Raw genomic sequence first — 21,915 nt, 5'->3', positions numbered from 1 at the left:
TCTCTCTCTCTCTCTCTCTCTCTCTCTCTCTCTCTCTCTCTCTCTCTCTCTCTCCATCCAGTGAGGAGGGCTTTACAGACAGGACAGGTTCCAGGAAACAATTTCAGTTTATTTGCTTACAAATCTATTTCTCCAGGGCAGCAGGGCTTTGGTAGAGGGGCTGCAGGCTCTCAGTCACCCCTTGCCTTCCTCTTCACTGCCTGCACCAGCAGCTCTGAGTAGTGTTCCAGCAGGGCCTGCAGGTTTGGGCTGGCCAAGGGACAAAGTATAGGTGGGGACGGAGGACCTGGGCTAGGCAGTGTCTGGGGTGGGGCCAGGTTAGCTGCGGCCATACAGCTGCTGGCTTCCAGCTGGTTGTGGATCCAGTCAAAGGTGGAGGCCAGCTCGGTCTGTGCCTGCTGCTGCTCAGCACCCCGCTGGTTGCTGGAGACCAACTGGAAGGGATGGCAAGCTTGTTAGAGGACATCCAGGTAGTGGCACGGAGTCCTCTCCATTGTCCCATCCTGCCTGGGCTCCTTGGCTTACCGTGTGGTAAAGGTCAAGGGCTTCTTGGAAGGCAGTCTGCAGCCTGTGCAAGACTGACCCCACACTGTCTAGGTCAACGAGTGCTGGGGGAGGGACTTCAGCTCGTGGCCCAGGCTCGCCACAGTGTCCAGGGCTATCTGGGATCACACCAGATACATCTAGGGGTAGAGAGTAAATGGCTAGGATATTTTGCCTTTCTAGATGGCCCAAGAGAGGCCAGGTAGCTGGGCTACAGACTGCTGGACACGGACCACCGTCTTCAGGCCCTAGGCTCCTCTTCCCCATCAGGCTCTCTGAATGTAGTAACCTTTCCCCGAAAGCCTTTTGCTGCCACCCTGAAACTCAAGCTACACTGCTGGCCCCCTTTTCTCTTATGTTTCTCACTAGCTTGATCACCTTGTGATATGCTCGACACTGAGATTTTTTTTTTGTCTGGACTTCTCCCCTAGTGTAGGAATCAAGCTTCCCTTGTTGTTACTATGTCTCATGTGTGCATCCAAGACCTAGAACAAATGCCAGCATGTGTGCACTGACTATGAAAATGAGGCAATGGATGGATGAATGAGTGACCCTGGCACAGCCCCTGTGGCCAGCCTGAGTGTCCCACTTGGGGAGGTGAGTCAAGCAGCACAGGGGACAGGCTAGCATTCTAGCCACATCCCAAGGGCAATACTCACCAGGGGTAGGCTCCAGGAGAGCAGCAGTGCTGCCAGGCATCCTAGACCTGGCCTCTAGAAGTTGGAGGCTGTTGAGGTGAGCAGGAGGGGTGAGGGGCCCAGAGGCTGAGGTCTTTGGGAGAAACACAGAACTGTGGAGTCCCAGGGTGCTCATATCTACAGGGCTGGGTGCACAGAAGCTGGCTACTGTGACTGCCATACTAGGTGGGACATCCACAGGTTCCTGAGACCACACATGTGTGGTGGGTGGTTCCAGTGCGGGTGGAGAGAGAAGCTGCTCACAGACACTGGATAAGGTCAGTTTCAGGCTGGCTCGGGCCTCATGGTTGCCCCAGGAAGGCAGTGCAGGCTCAGGGTCTCTGATGCTAGAAGTGAGGACCACTGTGGTGGGGATGGCCTGGAGGTCCTGGCTGGGGGACAGGGGCTTAGGAAGTGACCTGGGTGGCTCAGCTGTCACAGGGCCCTCACTGGCCCCAAGAGAGATGCTGCGTGTTATCTTGGCATGTGAGTTCATTGTGGACTCCAGGTAAGAACACGTCGATGGGGTGGAGACACTCTGCTCCCGGCCTGTGGTCAGTGCAGATGTGGGGACTAAAGGCTTCCTGTCTGTGGGCGGCACCAAGGAAGGAAGGGCACAGGATGCCGGGCCTGTGAGGGGAGGGGCTGTAAAAGAAGCAGATGGTTCACTTGTACCCCTGCCTCAGAGCCCTGCCCTAAGAAAGCTTCAGATCTGAACAGACACCTCGATGGCTCCACTGGGCACCCAGGGCTGTTCCTCTAGGACTAGGGAGACTTACCTGGTAGACTCAAGGCCTCTGGAGTCTCTTCAGCCTTCTGCCCAGAGAGGACCTGCAAGCACAACTCTCGTTAAGGACAAGGGCTACTGGCCTGCAGCCCTGTGTCCTGAGAGAGTGACCCCAATACTCACGTTGGTCCCATCTGAGGACATGTAGCCAGTACCTGCTCTCAGGGGCCCTGCTTTGTGCTGGTTGCCCCCTTGGCCCATAGGCTGAACCTCTGGAGACTTTATAAGGTGCAGGGGCAGCCGGGGAGGGAACCTGGGGAGGAAGCCAGGTGGGAAAGACGTTCACATGGCCTTCCCTGGGGTAACTGAGGGGCATGTTTCCACCTGGGGCTGGGGGTAGAAAGAGGGGAGCATAGGGGTTACTAGCTTCTACCTGGAGGTCTTCTGGAGGCGGGAAAGGAACTGGGTGGAGATGCTCAGCCGGGGATTGAAGAAATAGTCCTCAGTTTCTGAGATCTTTATGTCTCCCAGTGATCCATGAAAGAGCTCTAGGAAGACACCCATGGGTCCTCAGGCCTGCAGACACCTCAGAGGCCTCAGGTGTGAACTGAGGGGCCAAACTGTTTTGCTCTCCCACCCATCCTTCACCACCTTACCATGAAGACTACCCAAAAACACCAACACTGTGCCTGGCACTAAACGCACACACACACACGTACACACACACACGCACACACAATTAGGGTACAAGGTCAGTTCCTACCTTCAGTAGGGGCATCAGTAAGTGTCTCAAAATGGTGGCGGAGGAACTTCTCTTGCTCAGGCGTCTGGGGTAAGGAGCCATTGCCCAAGCCTGGCACCTCAGGCTGGGAGAGCTCTTCTGGACTCGAGTGCTCTGGACGGGAGGCAGGGTGGAGAGAAGCTGTCAGCACTGTGAGTCACGGCAGACGACGCCTGACAATGGAGAAACCCAGACCTGCCTGCCACACAGCTGGCTGAGAAGGAAATGGCAGTCTTTTATTGAGGAAACTGAGGCTCAGGGCTGACAGAACTTTTACCTGGCTTACCTGTCATGGTGAGGTGAGGGCCAGGGTCTGTGCGAGGAGTTGAGACATGGGGGGCGGCAAAGCTGCACTCCAGTTCAGCCTCTGACTCCCCTGAGTCTGCAGGGATAGAGGGGGGTCAGGAGCCTGCCTGAGGTGAGACAGGGCACACTGACCAGATGCTTTGGGATTTGTTTTCCCATCTGGAGGATGGGGGCAATATGTATCCCCTTACATTGTTATGGGCCAGCAAGGCTCCCCAATCAGGCAGTGGCAGAGCTGGGTGCTCGGCTAGCAGCTCAGCATCCTCAGGTAATGGCAGAGACACTTTTGTCTTCTGTGACATTATCAACATGGGAGAACTGGGTCAAGGCCACCTCCGGTGCCCACAAGAGGCTCTTACAGGGTGCCTGCTTGCTCCCCACTCACCCTCAGGGGGACTCTGATCCTTTGAACTGACGGAGGAGGAGACCCTGAGGTAGGAGTCGCCTTGCTGGTCTTCAGGTCCTGCCTCTGCCTCCTCCTCACAATACTCCCTGCAACACCGTCAGGGCGGGGTTAGACTGGCAGTTAACAACTGGCTCTTTCCCAGAACCCTGAGGCCCACACCCTGCTCCCAGAGCACACCCCAGCCTCTCCTGCCTCCAAACAAAATCCCTCATCCAACCCGGCACCGTGAGGCTGCAGCTGCGTCTGTCTGAGACAGCCCTCAACTCACCCGTGTCCATTCCCACAAGCCACTGGGAGAACAAAGAGTTTTTCTAGGTTGGGCCTCTCACCAGGGTTCCCTCTCTCCAATGATGGGTTCCTGTGGTGCACAGGACACTCACCTGTGTATCCCTGTAACTGTCACTTCCACCTCTGGGGAGCAGAGGATGAGTTCTCTTGTCTCAGTGGCTTCCCTCTGTAGAGGCAGGTAGGAGGGGCGTCCTCGGCTGTCCTCTTTGGGATTCCCTGACTAGGAGTGAAGAGCAGAGCTGTTCTGAGGTAGCCAGGTTCACCCCAGGCCCTTGAATGCTGCCAGCAGTTATGCACAAGTGGGAGAGGAGTGGCCCCACAGCCCCGACTGCCAGACACATCAGAGACAGTGTGAAGTCAGCACTCGGCCAGACCTCCTCGCCCACCCTGGCATCAGCAGTGACCTAAGACCAGAGGACGCCTAACCCTCTGTCTGGTTACAGGACAACCAAGAATAAGCAAAGCACTGGCTGGGCAGCCTCAGCGGCACACACCTTAAATCCCAGCACCCAGAGGCAGAGGCAGAGGGTCTCTGAGCTCAAAGCCAGCCTCGTCTATGTAATGAGCTCCAGCCCAGCCAGAGTTACATGATCAGACTGTCTCAAAACACAACAAAACCAGGCAAACAGTTCATGAGGAGAGGTGAGAGCGCAGGTTCCCGCAGGTATGGTGGGTGGGTACTGACTTGGGGTTAGAAGAGATTTTCCAGGAGGTAGAACATGCTCTGAGGGTGATGTAGGTGGCAAGTACCTCTGAGTGACACAGGTAGCTCACCAAGCCTTCTCCCTGAGACGTGTGTCCGTTACCTAGTGAGCACTGTATCACAGTAAAGAGGAAATGGATTCATGAGGACAGGGAAGGGTTGCCTTCTAGGAAAAGAGTGAGGGCCCAGCCCTGCATCTGCGTTCTCTGAGGCAACAGAACCATTATTTGGAAAACTAAGACAAGAGAGGCAAGCCTCTTACCTCGGGTCACAGGCAGGAAGGGGCTAATCCAGGGCTCTACCCACGTGAGCGCTCCCCATTTAGAAGAGAAGCCTATCCTGGGGCCCAAGCTTTAAGAGTTTGATCAAGGGCTGGAGAGATGGCTCAGTGGTTAAGAGCACTGACTGCTCTTCCAGAGATCCTGAGTTCAATTCCCAGCAACCACGCGGTGGCTCACAACCATCTGTAATGGGATCTGATGCCCTCTTCTGGTTTGTCTGAAGACAGCCACAGTGTACTCATAAATAAATCTTTAGCCAGGCAGTGGTGGCACACTTATTAAAATCCCAGCACTTGGGAGGCACAGACAGGTGGATTTCTGAGTTTGAGGCCAGCCTGGTCTGCAGAGTAAGTTCCAGGGCTACATAGAGAAACCCTGTCTCGAAAAACAAAAACAAACAAAAAATCTTAAAAAAAAAAAAAAGGAACTTGGTCAAGTCTCTGAGTGACCCACTCCTTCCACCATCCCCTGTAACCCTCTCTCCTCATCCCTGAGTGAGCAGCCACAGTGCAGGGAGGCTGGGGGACTGGCTGTACCTCACTTAGCTCTACTGAGTCCAGCATAGAGTCGTCTAGATTTTCAGGCTTCATGGGTGTAAGGTAGGAATCCAGGGTCCAGGCATCCAGGATGGTCTTGAGGGGTTCCTGCTCAGCTCGCTCTGCCCAGCGGCCGTGTGGCTGGTAGCTGCGCTTGGCATGGAAAGCTGAGCTGTCTGTCACATCATCATCCCCTAGCTTGAGGGACAGGGAGACAGTTAGACAGCTAGCCGTAGCCATGCGTCTGCTACTTTCGACAAGGACGACACAGGTCTCATGTGGTCTCCTGGTTTTACACCCTTTAAGAAAACAGCTTCCAGACATGAGGAGCCTCTGTCCTGAACCTGTCTACCTTCCCCTCACCTCTCTCTCTCTCTCCCTCCTCCTTTCTTCCAGATAAGGTCTTACACTGTAGCCCACGGTGGCTGGAACCTCCCAAAGAGCCAGTCTTTCTGACCTGGCTCTCAACAACTGGGACTATAGGTGTAAGCCACCAGACCAGCTAGGAGCCTCTTGCCAACAAGGCTTTGCCACCTCTCCACACGGGTGTCTCAGAGTTACTACGTTGGGGCTCTACTTCTGATTCCCCCTTATCTGCTCCCTCCAGCACAAGTCTTACCAGCCCCAGTGATTCTTTGCAGTTTCTTAAGCCCCAAATAGTGGCAGTCATTCTCCTCCCAACGTGGTCTGTTCCTCCCACGTCACTTGTATTTCACCAACAAATTCTGTCAGCTGTCACTCAAACGCACGCAAACAGCCCCGTTCCTATTCTACCAAAGCTGTTGCTGGAGAGGACACATTTGTGATTTGTGTTAAGTCTACATTTTCTCATGTCCAACTGTGAGACAGCTGAATATGCACTTAACTTCTCGGGGCCTCAGATCTCCTGTCTGGGAAACAGAGATAGGAAAGGCCCCACTGAAGGTTTTGCTTTGTATTTTTGTTTTGTCTTTTCAAGGCACGGTTTCTCTGTATATCCCAGGCTGGCCTGGAACTCAGAGATCTGCCTGCCTCTGCCCACTGAGTATTGGGATTAAAGGCGTGTGCCACCCACTGCTCAGCTAGTATTTTTTTTTACTCTTTTAAGAATGTAAAATAAAATTGTTTTCCAGGACATTAAAATAATAGACTAATGGCTTCCATACAAGTGAAGACCAAGTAAAAGACAACAAAGGGGCTGAGAACTGAGTCCAGGTGGAGCATCGCTGTGTCATAGTGTGCAGGCAAGGAGTAGCTGCAGCCCGCAAAGGCCGGGCCTGACCTAGGCATGGCCTTGGGGATGAAATAAAGTCCTAAACCTTTCTTGATGTTTGCTGAGGTTAAACCGAAGGCTCCCTGTGCTATAACCTGTTCCCAGCTTCCTTTTTACTTGTTCCCACTTCTTATTTTGTTTGTTTCAGAGACAGGGTCTCATGTTCTCATGTACCCTGGCTGGCCTGGAACTTGCTATGTAGCAGAGGATGACCTAATCCCTCTGGAGCTGGGGCTAGAGAGGTGTATCGCCACAGCCGAGGGCTGTCATGAATGCTAACAATCACCTCCAACCATCGCTTGTTAGAGACAGTTACCCTAGGCTGGCCTTGAACCCAGGAGGTCCCCTCCCCTTCCTCCCAAATGCAGGGTGTGTGTGTGCCTGCCTTAGTGCTTCCCTCCCAGCCTTAGGTCTTACTAAACTGCCCAGGTGGTCTTCTCCTCACTCCCCAGTGCATGCAAGCCTTGACCTTGTAATTCTCCTGCCTCAGTCTCCTGAATACCTGGATTATAGGCCTGTACCACAGCTCTGGCTAAAGGTTAGGTTCTGCTACCAGTCTCTCCTCACAGACTCCTAGCCTGTCCCTCATCCCTGGCAACAAGTAACCATTCCTTCCACCCCACCACTATCTGTGTACTATTTCTCTCCCTTCTATCCAACCGAATGGCCCCACCTTTGAAATCTCTCTATAGTCCACTCGCTTCCTTCTAATCCAGCCCCTCAGGCTCTCTTCCAGGCCTCTTACCTGCTTCTGCCTGTCCCTTGGCCTATTTCCTTTATTTTATTTTACTTTATTTTATTGCTCTGGCTCCACTCTGGCCCATAGGTTTTTATTTATTTATTGTATGTAAGTACACTGTAGCTGTCTTCAGATCACATTACAGATGGTTGTGAGCCACCATCATGTGGTTGCTGGGATTTGAACTCATGACCTCCAGAAGAGCAGTCAGTGCTCTTAACCGCTGAGCCATCTCTCCAGCCCGGTCTATTTCCTGTCACTACCTTAAGCTCTGGAGGCTTCAGCAGATGCCACTTGGCACTAAACTGATATCCTGACCAGTCGTTATTTGTCCTTCCTATTGTCGTTTCCACTTCCTGCACAGCTTACTCCATGTGGGGTACACCCCCCTCCACTTCCCTTCACACGAGAGCAGGCCTGGAAGACAAGACCATCCCTTGCTCCCCGATCCACCTCCAACGGCCAGAACAGTGGCAGGCATGGCGCAGATGGTTGCCTGAACCAAGGGCTGCCTCAGCTGAGACCGAAAGGATGACGGGGTTCTCCACAGAAAGGAGACATGGAGAGAAAAAAGGACTTCCTGAAGGGAAGGGGAGGGCTCCCTGCCAGCCACTACATCTCCCATCCTCCCAGTGCACTCACCAGCCGCTTTGCCCAGAGGGGCAGCTTGCCATTGGTCAGCAGGCACTGAGGATCTGCAGACACACAGATACATGAAGACATGTCAAGCCACCTCAGAGATGAATGGACCACACTTACAACTGACTTTTCTCCAAAAGGGGTGGCATAAGAACCCATGGGTGGGTCAAAAGATGTCCAACCTCACTAACTATCAGAGAAATGATTTTTGTTTTGTATTGTTTTTCGAGACAGGGTTTCTCTGTGTAGCCCTGGCTGTCCTGGAACTCACTCTGTAGACCAGGCTGGCCTCAAACTCAGAAATCCACCTGTCTCTGCCTCCCAAGTGCTGGGATTAAAGGCGTGTGACACCACCGCCTGGCGAGAAATGAAAATTTAAATAAAGTATACTATTACTTACAAAACTCTCCAAGTCTAAATACTGGGGAGAGGGGCTGAGGGAACGGCTACACGCCCATAATCTCAGCTTTCAGGAGGCTGAGGCAGGAGAAGCAAGAGCTCCAGCATAGTCCAGGCTACAAAATGACAGCCTGTTTTCAAAAGACCAAAACCAAGACCATGGATGGGGCTTGGCTGTAGAGTGTTAGCTTGGCACGTGCGGGGCCCCGAGTTCAATCCGTATTGCAGTATGGGGAGTGAGCAGAGCCTCACATGCCATTTTTGATAGCACATCCAGGTGAATCTGGAGCACTTTTAGGGTTCCCTTTTAAAATAAAAAATGTCTGATGTCAGGATCCAGTGTGCCTGTTCAGGAAAAATACTCAATGCCCAAGTAGGTGACCCAGGAGAGGTGGGTGCAGCTTCCACAACACGGTATGAAATTAGAAAAAACTGAACGGGGTGGTACTTAAGTAGAGCCGACTGAGCCTGAGCCTGCGGGATCTGACCGATCCCAGCAACTGATTCTGACATGGGACACACTTTACTTCAGGAACACAAATCACAATGCCAGAACTTCGCTTGAGAATCAGGAAGGAGTCCTCATTTCTCTGCAGACTTTTGTAAGTCTTCAGCTGAGAGAGGCCTCTTTCCCTCTCAGAAAGGGACAGTCTGCCTATGTACAAAGGTGATGTGAAGAAAAGCAGAGGCGGAGAATGGAGACAAAGATCGTCCTCTTCTTTGTGGGTTTGAGATAAAGTCTTACTATGTAGCTCAGGCTGACCTGGGACTTGCGATCCTCCTCCTTCACTGTAAGTGTGCACTGTGTGTGTGAGCAACCACACTCAGCAAAGTGTCTCTTTTTGAGACAGGGTTTCTCTATAGTACAGGCTGTTCTGGAACCTGCTATGTATAGACTTCCTATGTAGATCAGGCTGGTCCTGAATTCACAGATATCTTTTGGGATTAAAGGCATGCACAGGCTAGCCTCGACTTGCTACGTAGCTAAATGCTGGGATACCAGGCAGGCACACGTCACTCAGTGGGAGAGTAGCTTCCTTTTAGTATCACATGACCACCTGGACCCAGCAAACCTCGACTGCCCTTCATTTTCTCAGTTACACCAGCCAAAGCCACTAGCTCAACACTACACAACAGTTTCAACCCCAGGCTACTGGTCCCCCTTCCTAACCTGGGTCCAAACTCTCTTTGGATGGTGTTTTCAGCAACTCTTCTGGTTCACATTCCTCCTCCATCTCATCCTCCGTCTGCTCTCCAGGGCTCAGGGAACGGATCTCACTTGGTATGGATGCATATGTCTCCTGGCTTTGGGAAGGAAAACAGAAAGGAGAAATGTAGGTAAATGGGGCGAGGCAGGGATTTGTCTAGAGCAGAGTCTGTCCAACGTTTGAGCTGTGACTCTGCTGGGAGCCACAAGGCAGGGTATTAGCCTCAAAACTACAGCACCAACAAGGACCCGTTCCCTTGGTGCCTTGCCCAGTCATTCCTCACAGGTACCTGGGGCCTGCATGGAGGCCCTGGCAAAGCTTCCAGGATGAGAGGCAGACAGGAATAGGCCCAGATCAGAAAAGAAATATCTAAACATTCCTGCTAAAATGAGCATTCACCAACACCTTCAATCTCAAATCAGAATCTGAGCCGGGCACTGTGGCTCATGCCTATAATCTTAACACTCAGGAGTGAGGCAGGAGGACTGCCTTGAGTTTAAGGCCAGCATGGGTGAGTTAGGGAGACTGTATTGGGAGTTCACTCCAACAGTCTGAGAAAGGCAGAGAGACTAAAGCAATGTGCTTAGGGGACTCAAACAAGTGAATGCCCAGCTCTGTTCTGAAGGGTAAGAGAGCACTAGTGACACTGGCATCCCTGCTGGTTCCCCTCCTGAGCATCCTTCTCCGCTGATGGGAAGGAAGGGCCTTTTGGTACTAAGAATGAGGTTTCTGCATTTTAAAACCTTTTGTAAGTGTGCTTTTGGAACTTTGTTTCCAAAGTCTGACATTCCCACCAGGCTAAGGGTAGAGAGGGCTTGGCCAGGGGTTTCTTGGCCTTGGCCACTTCACTGGTCTTGGAGGTGGCAGGACCTGGGAGGGCCACTCCACTTCTGGTCCTTAGGCTGCTGCTGTTGCTCCTGGTGGTTGATCTCCAGCAAGTGCTGCTTCATGCAGGAGGTGATCTCCGGGCCCAGGTGCCAGATGAACACACAGCTGCAAAGAGCAGGGCACAAACAGAACAAACAAAGTCCATGTGGGAGCCACAGCCACAGCCGAGCCTGGAGCCCCCATATCACCATGGCTAAGATCGCCACAGCCGAGCCTGGAGCCCCCATATCACCATGGCTAAGATCGCCACAGCTGAGCCTGGAGCCCCCATATCACCATGGCTAAGATCCTACTCCACAGATGCCTGTCAGCTTAGTTTAAGGGCTCTGGACCCTGGCTCAAGGGCCAGGCATTTCAGCAAGCTAAGGCCTGCTTGAGGGCCTCAAGACTCAAGGAAAAGAGCTTTAGGCAGAACGTTGGTAAATCAAAGGGAGATACAAGAGAGACCTCCTTCCTCAGGACCAACCAATCCCATAGGACAGGGTGCAGCATCATGGTTTCAGACAGATGGGGCCATCTCTCTTACAGAGCAAACAGAGGGTCAGAGAGGAGAAAGAACCTGCTCAACATCATAAGGCCATGACACGTCTGGGGTGGAACCTAGGGCTGGAAATGACTCAAGGTGCACACTGACCGGAGTGAGAGCAAGTCAGGAGCTTGGAAGCACTCTTCACACAGGCTAAAAGCACAGCATGCTAGGACTAAGCCCCTCTCCCCATGATGTATGCCCACCTGCTCCTAGAGTGAGGCCTACCCAGAGGCAGCCTCTACATTTGTCCTACCTGTCTCCGGACACTGTGATCAAGTGGCGGCAGTCATAGGTGAACTTCATGCCAGTGACAATTTCTGCAAGCAAAGGATAGGCCATTCTTACTCTTGGCCAGGCTGTGGGAGCAGGGAAGGGGGCACAGGCAGTCATCTTTCTGAATGGCCAGTCACCAACCTGAATGGCCAAACATCTTGGCAACACAGTCGCCCGAGTAAAAGTCAATCAAGGAGATGCTTTTGTCAGAGCAGCTTGTGGCCAGGAAGGTGCCTGAGGGGTCCACGTGGACCTGAGGGAAGAATCACATGTCATCTTGAGCTGCTTGCTTTATCCCTACTGGGAGGCCTGGGCCAAACATCTCAGTACCACCCTGAGTGACCATCCCTCTGGTTCTGGACACTTAGTACAGGGAATCAACTCAGGGCAGTCTCATGACACATCCTGACAGAGAAGGAGTTTCTACTCTCATTTTGCTGGTGAAGAATTAGCAGCCACCAGGGCAGAACTGATGGTGGCCAGGCCCTGGGCTAAGGACTGAGTGCCTGCAAACTTAATGCTCTGCAGAACAACCCCAGGATGGACGCTGTTTTCATTTGCATTGACAGATGATCAAACAGGATTAAAGACCTGCCCAAGGTTACACAGTCAGCCTGAGGCACAGCTGGGAACTGTTCAGGGGACCTGAACTCAGACAACTCCCTAGGGCCAGACTCTCTGAGAAGTGCCCACTTGTCCTGTGTCCTGTGGGGGAACAAGCCAGGAGAAGAGTGAAAGTCTCTCTGCTTCTTCCAGCTATACCCCATTGTCACCCAAATTAGAGCCCACTCAGCAACAGAGGACCCCTCCCTCCGCTTCAACTTAAGCACCCTTGGTTAGCCAGGCCTGAGTGGGCCCAAGGGCACTGTTCAGTGGAAGCATTTTAATCAGCACCAAGGGCAGAGAGCAGCAGAGGCAGGGTGGGGCTGGGCACGTGGAGGGTCACACTCACCTTCAGCAGGGAGCCTTCGTCACCCTGGGAACCCTTGTAGCACTTCTTCTGTTTCCCACTCACTGTATTGTAGACCCTGGGGAAGTGGGGTTGTCATGTGGAAGCAGAAGATACCTCCCTGTCCTCCTGGCCCTGCTGCCCTCTGCTTCCTCCTGTCTCCATGATGTCTGGGGGGGAGGCCCCACCTCAAGCAGAGGTTATGTCCTGGAGTACTGTTGATCTGGTATCTGCTCCCTTTCACACAGCAAGTTAGGGCTCAGCCCCAGGAGCCCATGAGGGAAGCAGAGAACTCGTTCCCCAGGCTAACCCTGATAGCTCCTGACCCTCCTACAGGCCACCCATGACTCCCAAGGCTCCCTTCACTTCAGCCCTGACCACCATGCACTTCATGAAGAAGGGCTGGGCTACCTTGGTCCCCACTGTGACAGCAGCATTCTCCTGCCAGATAGGAGCTCAAGTGAGACAGTTAAATAAGCTAGGAGTTTGTGACTTCTCTGTCCCCACAGTCCCAGGAGGCCAGAAGTCTTCTGCAGGCTGCTGGCTAAGCCTGCTGGAGGAGCTTCTCATCCTCTGGGTTTCAGAGACCAGGTCTGATGTAGGCCATGGTGACCTGTCTAAGGCTGGCCTTGAACTCCTGATGCTTTCCCCAGTGCTAGGATTACAGGCATGTGCTGCTGTGATGAGGATGAGACCCTCTGACGCCCTCTTCCCCTGAGAAGAGGCTCCACCCTCTTGCACTCTCTTTCTCAGCTACAGAGCGGAGCTGCTGTGACCTTGCAACTCTTTCAGAGCTGAGTTCTCTCTCCCTCCCTCAGACAGCTGGGAGACAACCTTGAATTGTAACTACTTGTATCAGTGCCTTGTAACTTGTAGGGCACATGAATCCTCCTACCCTGAGCCTCTCAGAAACATACTGTCTTACAGAACGGAAGGGCCTGTCTCTCCTTTTGGGGCCCCTCAATGCTGGCTACGATGTTAGACCTGATACTCTGGCAATGGAAGGGCCGACCACGGACTCTCCTGTGCTCCCCATAGTGTACTGCCCTAACTCTCCCATACTCCAGTTCTCCCTCCCTCCAAGACTCTCAGCACACTACTATGAGGCTGGACCTCTCCTAATACTCTGAAGGGCTGCCACTGCCCTTGGGCCCCGTTGTATTATATACATGGCTATAGCCACGAGCCTCCGGCTCTGCTGATAAAGCTCATTTGAAGGGTGATCTCATCTCCGCTTCCCAAGAACCTGCTATTACAACAGTAGGTATGACACGTGCCTGCTTGAAGCACACTTCTAAGGAACAAAGGCTGGGTCCATCAGCCTCACCAGCTTTTCAGGGAAGAGATGAACAGTGAGAAAAAGCAGGCAGTCTCTCCTCAGGGAGAAGACAGTTAGCAAGCAAGTAAGATCTTACTAGGCCAAGCTGGACGCGAGTTGGGGCCAGGCCAGCAAAGGGCACAGAACTCCTCACCTTACATTGCGGTCCTGGCAGGCCACTGCCACATACTTCTGTGTGATGTCAATGTCCATGTCATACAACGTGGTCTTCTCTGCTACGTGGTGGGTGCGGACAAAGTGCAGCCCGTCCGAGCTCTGGGAGGGCAGGCAGAACCTTCAGAGGGCACCCCTGACAAGCTTCCGACCTTAGTCCCCTAAGAGGCCACCCCACTTTACCTGCTGGGCACTGCGAAAGTAGATGCTCTTGTCAGCTCCACAACTGATCATCTGGACATCTCTGGTGCCTGGAAACGGAGGAGAAAGGATTGTACAGGTTGGCCCTAGGCTCCACAGGCAGGAGGAAAATGGGAAGCTAGCAAATCATACTTCAGGGCAAGCAACCAACTCTATTGGGATCAGAAAGGTTCCTATTGGTGGGGAGGGCTTCTAAGACACATTGTGTGAGGCAGGTCTGGGCAGAGCATGGGCATACAGGGTACTGAGGGGACAGCATTTTGAGATGGGGTGGTGGTGCATCTTGGTAACCCCAGCAATCGGTAATCCAGCACTTGGGCAGCCGAGGCAGGAGGAACCCAAGTTCCAGTTAGCTTGGCTACAGGAAATCTTGTCACAAAAACCAAGAACAACTAAGGGTCAGGGATGTAGCTAAGTGGTACAAGCCTTGTTTAGGTATGCTCAAGGCCTCAGCACTGTACAATAAATCAGAACAAGTAAAAACTGCTGTGCTGGGATGCGGGCCTCTGATCCCAGCACCTACGAACCAAAGGTGGGAAGATGAATTCAAGGTCACCCTTAGCTCCACGGTATGTTTGAGGCTGGTGTGGGCTGTACTCAGGAGCCTCACATAGAGCTCAGGATGCTCTTACATGACCTACTGCCTCCACTCCTAAGACTGCAATCACAGGCCCACGCTTCCACAGGTTAAAGCCTGTATCAGGCATCTTCCTGTCACCTTCTACCTTTTCTTTTTTTACATTTATTAATTTACTGTGTACACAGTGTATAGTGTGTGCATGTGGAGGCCAGAGGACGGCTTGTAGGAGCTGGTTCTCTCTTCCATTACATGGGCTCCAGGGTCACCAGGCCTGGCGGTGGCTGAACCACTCTGCTTGCCTCTTTCACCTCAGTATTTACACAGCTCTTCATCTTTCACGGAAGCTGGCGTTCACCATAGGCTAGACGTTTCCCAGAATCCTCACGTCTCTATGCTTTCAACACTGGGTATACAGGTAGCTTTTTATGTGGGTGCTAGGGATTAGAACTCAGATCACCATGCTTACATGAAAGGATTCTACCCACTGAGCCATGTCTGCAGCCTCTGTGATGGTTGCCAACTCAATCTGGAATCACCTCTGTAACATATCACACGTCTGTGAGGAAACCTGCAGAGGTTTAACTGAGGCAGGATGACCCACCCGGAAGGGGGGCAGCGCTGTATGGAGTAGTCTCAGCAGGTACCTCTGTTCCTGACTGTGGCTACTGTCTCCTACTCCTGCAGGCAGGCCTTCCTACTAACAACTGTATCTTCTCCTAATCCGTGAACCAAAACAAGTCCTTTTTTTTGAATCAGGGTTTCTCTGTGTAGCCCTGGCAGTCCTGGAACTCACTCTGTAGACCAGGTGGGCCTCGAACTCACAGAGATCCACCTGCCTCTGCCTCTCGAGTACTGGGTTTAAAGGTGTGAGCCACCACTGTGAGGTCTTCCATCACTTCAAAAATAGTATTATTGACATTAATTTTCATAAATCAGTAAACCAAAAAGGCCAGTCTTCAGATTCCCCTGGACCCACAGGCTGCTACTCCTTTCAGGCCACAGGGCATGACTGTGCTTACCTGCAGACAAAGAGGCGCGTCTGCTGGGGGCCAGCAGGTCGGAGGAAAGGAGCTTACCAGCAAACTTAATGGCAGTGATGGAGGAGGAGTGGTCGTCCAGGGTCTGCTCCAGGTTGTAGTTCTTCTCCACATTTAACACGTGAATGAGACGATCCCGACTGGCTGAAGCCAGCAAAGTCACTCCTGTGAATGGAGAGGACAAGCCTGGGCTAACAATGGCTAGATGCTTCTACTTCCCAGATAAACAGGTGACTGAGATGTCCAATGCTTGGAGAAGGGGTCTTCGGTTCCAGAGCTGCAGCTAAGCTGCCCCAAACCAAGAAAGGCCAAGCCCTGGGCTCTGGGCAGTCTTTTCTCAGAGCCCCCATGCCCTTATCACCAGTTTGGAAAAGGCAAATCTTGTGTGTGTGCAGCACAGTTATCTGAGGTAAGCACTCAGCACACCACAGCACACTGGGGAGTCCTACTGTGGAGTGCCATGGGAAGCCCAGGTGTTCTCTTAGCCTCACTTCAAACCATGTCCCAGCTCTGAGTCTTGGCTACTGAGACCCCAGGCAGGCCTTGCTGACCACTTTCAGCCAATCCTTTCATTGGGCCTCCTCCCTCTTGTTGGCCCTCAGTCTAAGCCTGCTCTGGTCACCTAGTGGAGTAGAGTTTTAATAACACAGCCTAAAGCTCGGCTAGCTCAGGAAAGAGACACTGAGAATCTGACGGGCAGAGTGTGGAAGGATGAAAGAAAGAAGGCTGGTATAGAAAATCACCATGCTGGGCTGGAGGGATGGCACTGACTGCTCTTCCAGAGGTCCTGAGTTCAATTCCCAGCAACCACATGCTGGCTCACAACCATCTCTAATGGGATTCGATGCCCTCTTCTGGTGTGTCTGAAGATAACAACAGTGTACTCATATAAATAAAATAAAAAAATAAAAAATAAAAAAAAAGAAAGAAAAAGAAAATCACCATGTCTCTCTCAGCAGGGTGTAACTCCACCTAGACTGGAGGATGTGGTGATCTGAATGGGAAATGCCCCCAGCGGCATCGTAGCTGAACAGCTGATCCTCCTGTATGGAGAGGTACTGGGACTTCCAGGGCCTGAGCCTTGTTGCTGAGTGTGTCAGTCACTGGGGACCAACTGTGAGGATTTACAGGCTCACCCTACTTCCTGCTCTCTGCTTCCTGTGTGCAGATAAAATCATCAGCTGATTTCCTGTTCTCGTCACATGCCATCCTCCCCTGACATTACTGGGCTCTATCCCTCTGGAAGCACGAGGTAGAAAAAATTCTCTCTTCTAGACACTGTCTTTGGTCATGGTATTTCATTATAGCAGCACACAAGCAACTCAATACAGGATATTCCAAAAGGGTCTTATCTCAAACAAAGATGAAGAAAACAGACAAACTCCAAACTGAGGGACTTCTACATGACTGGCCTGTACTCTGCAGAAAGCCAAAGTCCAAATACCGAGTTAAGAGTGGGTCAGTACTCCAGAATAAAGACAATAATAAAACAAGATAGCTAAGACACGTGACCCCAGGTTAGAAACAAGGGTTCCTTGAGAGACAATACTGAGGAACTGGCAGCATCTGAGTAAGAACCACTGTGTAAATAACATCATGGCATCAAAGTAAAATACACATATACACAGTGTTTCATATGTGTGCATAGAAATAGATATACACACATGTACATATATGGATACATATGACCAAGATGAGACCCAGGACGTTTATAATGATACTGTAATGCTCTAGGACTGAACTACATGCCTAGCACACAGTCCTGTAAACGGAGGTGGTCTTCTCCTGAGGGTAGTGGAGGGTCAGGAGACATTCTGTCTGAACCTTCACATCACCCAACAAAAAACCAAAACGTGCATGCTCTTATTTTGATCTGCATGTAGCACACCCACACAGAACAAAGAGAGAAAAGCAGAGGGCGTCACACACAGTCACAGGGTTAGACTACATTTAGAAGAAAATCCTGGATCGAGATGAGGGGCTGCATGTATTTGCTATAATATCCTTGCAACTTTTTGGTAGCCATTCAGCTTTCTAAAAGGCCTGCCTTGCAGTCTGTCCATCCAGCAGACGATGGGCTTCCTCACATCCTCACTCACACACCTTCATTGGGACCTCGATGAGCTTCTGGGACCAGCCCTTGCCTTCAGCTGTCTTACTTTGTGGAATCTGTGGTGTCCAAGCTCATGTGGTCTAGAGTCTAGCAGCAGGGCTCTGACTGAACCGAAGACTCCCCCAGCTGTTGCTCTCGGGCTCTGCCCGCCTGAGCTCAGCGTGCTGTGGGCTCACCTGTCTCAGGCTTGGAGTACTCCAGGCACAGCACCTCGGCGTCGTGGGCCTCCACCTTGATCAGCTCATCCATGAAGTGCAGCTCGTGGATCCTAGGACACACACACTGCCGACTGTACCCTGGCCTGACTCTAGGCCAGCACTGCAGTCTTACTGTGTCAAGTACTCTGAGATGCCCACCCACGGCTCCATCCAGAACACGGCTGTGGTAAAGGGAGCGGGGAGGCGCCAAGGAGGCCACAGGCCTGGCCTCTGTAGTTCACAGGCCAAAATACAGCCCAGGGGTTGAGGACACTCCTCTGTAGCAAAAGCCATTTGTTTTTTTTTTGTTTGTTTGTTTTTTGTTTTTCGAGACAGGGTTTCTCCGTGTAGCCCTGGCTGTCCTGGAACTCACTCTGTAGACCAGGCTGGCCTTGAACTCAGAAATCCGCCTGCCTCTGCCTCCCAAGTGCTGGGATTAAAGGCGTGCGCCACCACTGCCCGACTATATGCCTACTTTTAAAATATATGTGTGTGCATCTTTGTGTGTGTGTGTGTGTGTGTGTGTGCGTGTGCGTGTGAGCTGCAGTTAAAGTCTGGCAGTCACGAGCTGTCTGCCATGGTCCTCTGTGAGAGCAGGAAGCACCCATCACTGAGCCTCCTCCAGCTTTAGAGGCAGAATGTACCATTATGCTTTGTTCATTTTCCATTCTTTTTTATCCTTTTCTTTTTAAAGACAGGGTTTCTCTACGTAGCCCTGGATGTCCTAGAACTTGCTCTGTATACTAGGCTAGCCTCTGTCTCCTGAGTGGGAGGATTAAAGGTATCACCACCACATTTGGCTCATCCCTCATTCTTTTTTTTGTTGTTGTTGTTGTTTTTTCGAGACAGGCTGTATAGCCTTGGCTGTCCTGGAACTCACTCTGTAGACCAGGCTGGCCTCAAACTCAGAAATCCACCTGCCTCTGCCTCCCAAGTGCTGGGACTAAAGGCGTGCGCCACCACTGCCCAGCTCGTCCCTCATTCTTAAACTTCCTCAAATGTAGGCTTTGTTCATTTTTGCTGCCACAGCTCCTCTACTGTCTGCCGTGTGAGTTGTTTAAAAGGCAAACCAGGGCTTACACACATCGGCTTAGAGGACTAAGTCAGTGGTATCACAGTGCCCAGCCATCACAAGGCAGGGGGCAATAGTGTTCACCCATGTTAGCACCTTCTGCTGTTTGCTGTTCAAGGGAGAGCTGTCACCAAGAGGAGCTTAATGACACACTCCTCTCACTCAATGAAGTGACTGATATCACACTGCCAATATCTCAAAATCACAGAACTTCACAGGAAAAATGAAACAAACAAAGACCAAAACCATACTAGTGCTAAAGAGATGGTGGGTGAGGGTGACTGCTGTCAAGACTAATGACTGGAATCTCCAGGAGCCACACTGGAAGAGCTGACCCTCAAAGGCTGTCTTCTGAGTTTCACACTTACAGTATAACATGCACATGTGCGTGCATGCACACATGCACATGCAATAAACAGATAAATTAGAAGCAATTCACCAGTCACCCCATGGTAGCTAGCTGTGCCGTTGTGAAGACACATGCTTTGCAGTCTCCTCCACATTTGCTTCTTTCTTTCAGACTCACATGGCCATAGCTGCCACATACCACCTTGAACCCAGATGGCTGCTCATGTCTATCCCACAATGCTAACACCCCAAAGGCTGAGGCAGGAGGACAGACAAGCTGAAGACAGAACTGGGCTGCATGATAAGTTCTAGGCCATTCTGAGATGCCTACAGTATGAAACCCAGTCTCAATAACTGAGACAGAGTGCGGAGATAGCTGTGTGAGTGTGAGGATCTAAGTTTGGATCCCCAACACCCATGTAAAAAGCTAAGTACAGCAGAATGTGCCTGTAACTCCAGCACTTGGGAGCAGACACACGGGGATCCCTGAGGCTTGCTGGCCAGCCAGTCTGGCCAAACCGGTGAGCTTCAGGGTCATGGAGAAATCTTCCTCAGAAGATAGTAAGTATGACAGTGACAGAAGCGGAGGTCCAGCCTTGACTTCTAGCCTCCATAGAGGAACGTGCAAGCACGCACACCCACACAGCCATGGATACATAGAATAACAATGACAACAAAGCTGGACATGGTAGTGCGCATGTGTAATCCCAGAACTCAGGAGGTAGAAACAGGAGAATCAGGAGGTTAAGGCCATCCTGGCTATACAACACTGTTTTAACAAACCACACCAGGGGCTGGAGAGATGACTGTCGTTACGAGCACTGGCTGCTCTCCCACAGGACTGACTTTGTTAGGCGATTCACAAGTAACTTAAGTTCCAGGTGATCTGGCATCCTTTTAACTTCTTCCAGACACACACACACACACACACACACACACACACACACACCACACGAGACACACAAAACAACAGTAACAAAAAACAACCAAATAAAAGTAACGAACCACCTTGTGGGGTGGGGAGAGCAGCTGAGCTTTGGGTGTTCTCCTACGCTGAACCCTCTCAGTGCCCAGCCCCTTACAGCTGGCTCCTCCCACTCACCTTTAAGTTTCTGTACCCAATGCATGTGTTTCATAAATCTCCCCAGTCAGTGAGGAAGCTGTTCCATGAAGCTGCTGAGGTCCTGGCAGCTACTATGACTCCAGACCTTGAGGAAGCCCCTCCCAGTTGAAGTTCTGGGGTGCTGCTGGTAACTGGATTAGTACCCATGGTCCCTTATTCCCAACCAGCAGCTGAGGTGCCAAGATCAGAACTCCTCCCCAGTGCCCTGAGACCCCAAGCTGGGGCCAGGAGGTGAACACCAGCCGCCATCAGGGCCACTTGCCTCAGATTTCCACTGCGGTCGCCTGAAGCCAAGTGTTGGCCATCAGGACTGACCTGCATGACTCGAACCCCAGCCTTCATATCCATGGGAGTCCCGTTCTCACTGCCTCGGTCTGGGAAGTGAGACATGTCCTGCAGATGTTGGACGTCATTCTCCACATAGACCACCTTCAGCAGAGACTGGGGGAAGAGAGGCTATGGTCAGTTCTGCAAGGAGCTTACAGCAGCTCCGTGCTCAGTGCTCCCACAGCACACACCTTCCTGAGTGACACAACTCAAGTGGCACTGAGAACGCTTAGGGGGCCTTGTCCCATCTGGCTGCATGAGGGTGACCACTATCTCCTCACATGACAGAATGGGGAGACGGAGGACCCCCGAGTCTCTAAGAGCTTCCTGGAGCTGGAGAAGCTGCCTCCAGACCTTTTGAAAAACTGTGTGAGGGCTCTGCCTGCCTGCATGTCTGTGGACCACGCGTGTGCTCTATCTAGGAGGCCGGAATCAGTCTGTGGATACTCTGGGACTGGAGTTAACTGGTTGTAAGCTGCCACAGTCTGCTGGGAACTGAACCCAGGTCCTCCGCAAGAGCGACAAGTGTTCTTAACTGCTGCATCATCTCTCCAGTCCCCACACCCTTTTTATGCATGAGAAAACCACACTATCACAAGAATTTTAAGGTGTTCTTTTTCTGTTGTTACTTTTTTTTAAAGACAGGGACTCATGTAGCCCAGGCTGGCCTCAAACTTCTGATCCTCCTGCCTCTACTTCCCAAACACTGGGTTTCTAAGTGTCTGACACCATGCCTGGCACGTCTCGTGCTGTCTACCATGCGGAGCATGCTGCTGGCTGGGGAAGGGGCAGTTGTCATGCATTGCGGCATCACTGCCGCCACACTGACCCTCGAGGTTTTTCCATTCGACAAGCTTTATGTTACCTCAGGGCCTTTGCATAGGCTCTCCCCCAGGTATGGAGTCTGTTCCCCCCTCCTTTCACCCCACCCCTCCATACTGTGGCCAAAGTGTTTTCTTCCAGAAGAAGATACTTCTGCTGGCTGGACTCTTGGGACAGTGTGACGGGGTTACAAAGTATATTAGCATCCTGTCCCCTTATTCTATGGTGCTCCCAGCAGTTGTGTTTGCATCTGACTTGAAATTATTGAACCACTGTCTGTTTTCCACTATAGACTTGAAAGTGTCACAATGGCAGAAGAGTCTTTTAGCAAATCGTAAAATAAAGAAATGATTCAGTTATCAGCTCCCCAGAAAAGGTCCCTTGCTGACCTAGCAGTACTGACCCAAACTTCTTCAGCAAACTGTTTCTCTCCGGCCTCCACCAGGCCTCTTCCTATGCTCCATCTAGCACACCAGCTG

General features: G+C 51.8%; 1 protein-coding gene across 2 annotated transcripts in view; it reads right to left on the bottom strand.

Moving 5' to 3' along the window:
- Window positions 1-88: 88 nt before the first annotated feature.
- The window catches only part of Wdr62 (WD repeat domain 62), a 41,559-nt gene continuing 19,732 nt past the window's right edge, over window positions 89-21,915 (bottom strand). The window contains exons 11-33 of one of the 2 annotated variants that reach the window (XM_028787593.1): window positions 20,550-20,728; window positions 17,724-17,815; window positions 15,474-15,599; window positions 13,800-13,867; window positions 13,597-13,718; window positions 12,128-12,203; window positions 11,317-11,428; window positions 11,156-11,219; window positions 10,356-10,478; window positions 9,449-9,582; window positions 7,882-7,934; window positions 5,249-5,446; window positions 4,479-4,544; window positions 3,821-3,948; window positions 3,420-3,526; window positions 3,006-3,110; window positions 2,711-2,842; window positions 2,381-2,495; window positions 2,131-2,260; window positions 2,000-2,051; window positions 1,203-1,808; window positions 526-683; window positions 89-434 (exon numbers count right to left, since the gene is read on the bottom strand). In XM_028787593.1, the coding sequence (XP_028643426.1) occupies window positions 171-434; window positions 526-683; window positions 1,203-1,808; window positions 2,000-2,051; window positions 2,131-2,260; window positions 2,381-2,495; window positions 2,711-2,842; window positions 3,006-3,110; window positions 3,420-3,526; window positions 3,821-3,948; window positions 4,479-4,544; window positions 5,249-5,446; window positions 7,882-7,934; window positions 9,449-9,582; window positions 10,356-10,478; window positions 11,156-11,219; window positions 11,317-11,428; window positions 12,128-12,203; window positions 13,597-13,718; window positions 13,800-13,867; window positions 15,474-15,599; window positions 17,724-17,815; window positions 20,550-20,728 (3,210 nt within the window). In that variant the 3' untranslated portion in view covers window positions 89-170. Of the gene's footprint in view, window positions 435-525; window positions 684-1,202; window positions 1,866-1,999; window positions 2,052-2,130; window positions 2,261-2,380; window positions 2,496-2,710; window positions 2,843-3,005; window positions 3,111-3,419; window positions 3,527-3,820; window positions 3,949-4,478; window positions 4,545-5,248; window positions 5,447-7,881; window positions 7,935-9,448; window positions 9,583-10,355; window positions 10,479-11,155; window positions 11,220-11,316; window positions 11,429-12,127; window positions 12,204-13,596; window positions 13,719-13,799; window positions 13,868-15,473; window positions 15,600-17,723; window positions 17,816-20,549; window positions 20,729-21,915 lie in introns of both variants that reach the window. The other variant, XM_028787594.1, reaches the window with a different exon arrangement.

Source organism: Grammomys surdaster, unplaced genomic scaffold (genome assembly GCF_004785775.1).
Source record: "Grammomys surdaster isolate TR1022 unplaced genomic scaffold, NIH_TR_1.0 125671, whole genome shotgun sequence".
In the NCBI taxonomy this organism is placed as follows: domain Eukaryota; kingdom Metazoa; phylum Chordata; class Mammalia; order Rodentia; family Muridae; genus Grammomys; species Grammomys surdaster.
The sequence above is the reverse complement of the archived record's forward strand: the minus strand, read 5'-3'. Positions and strand labels throughout refer to the sequence as shown.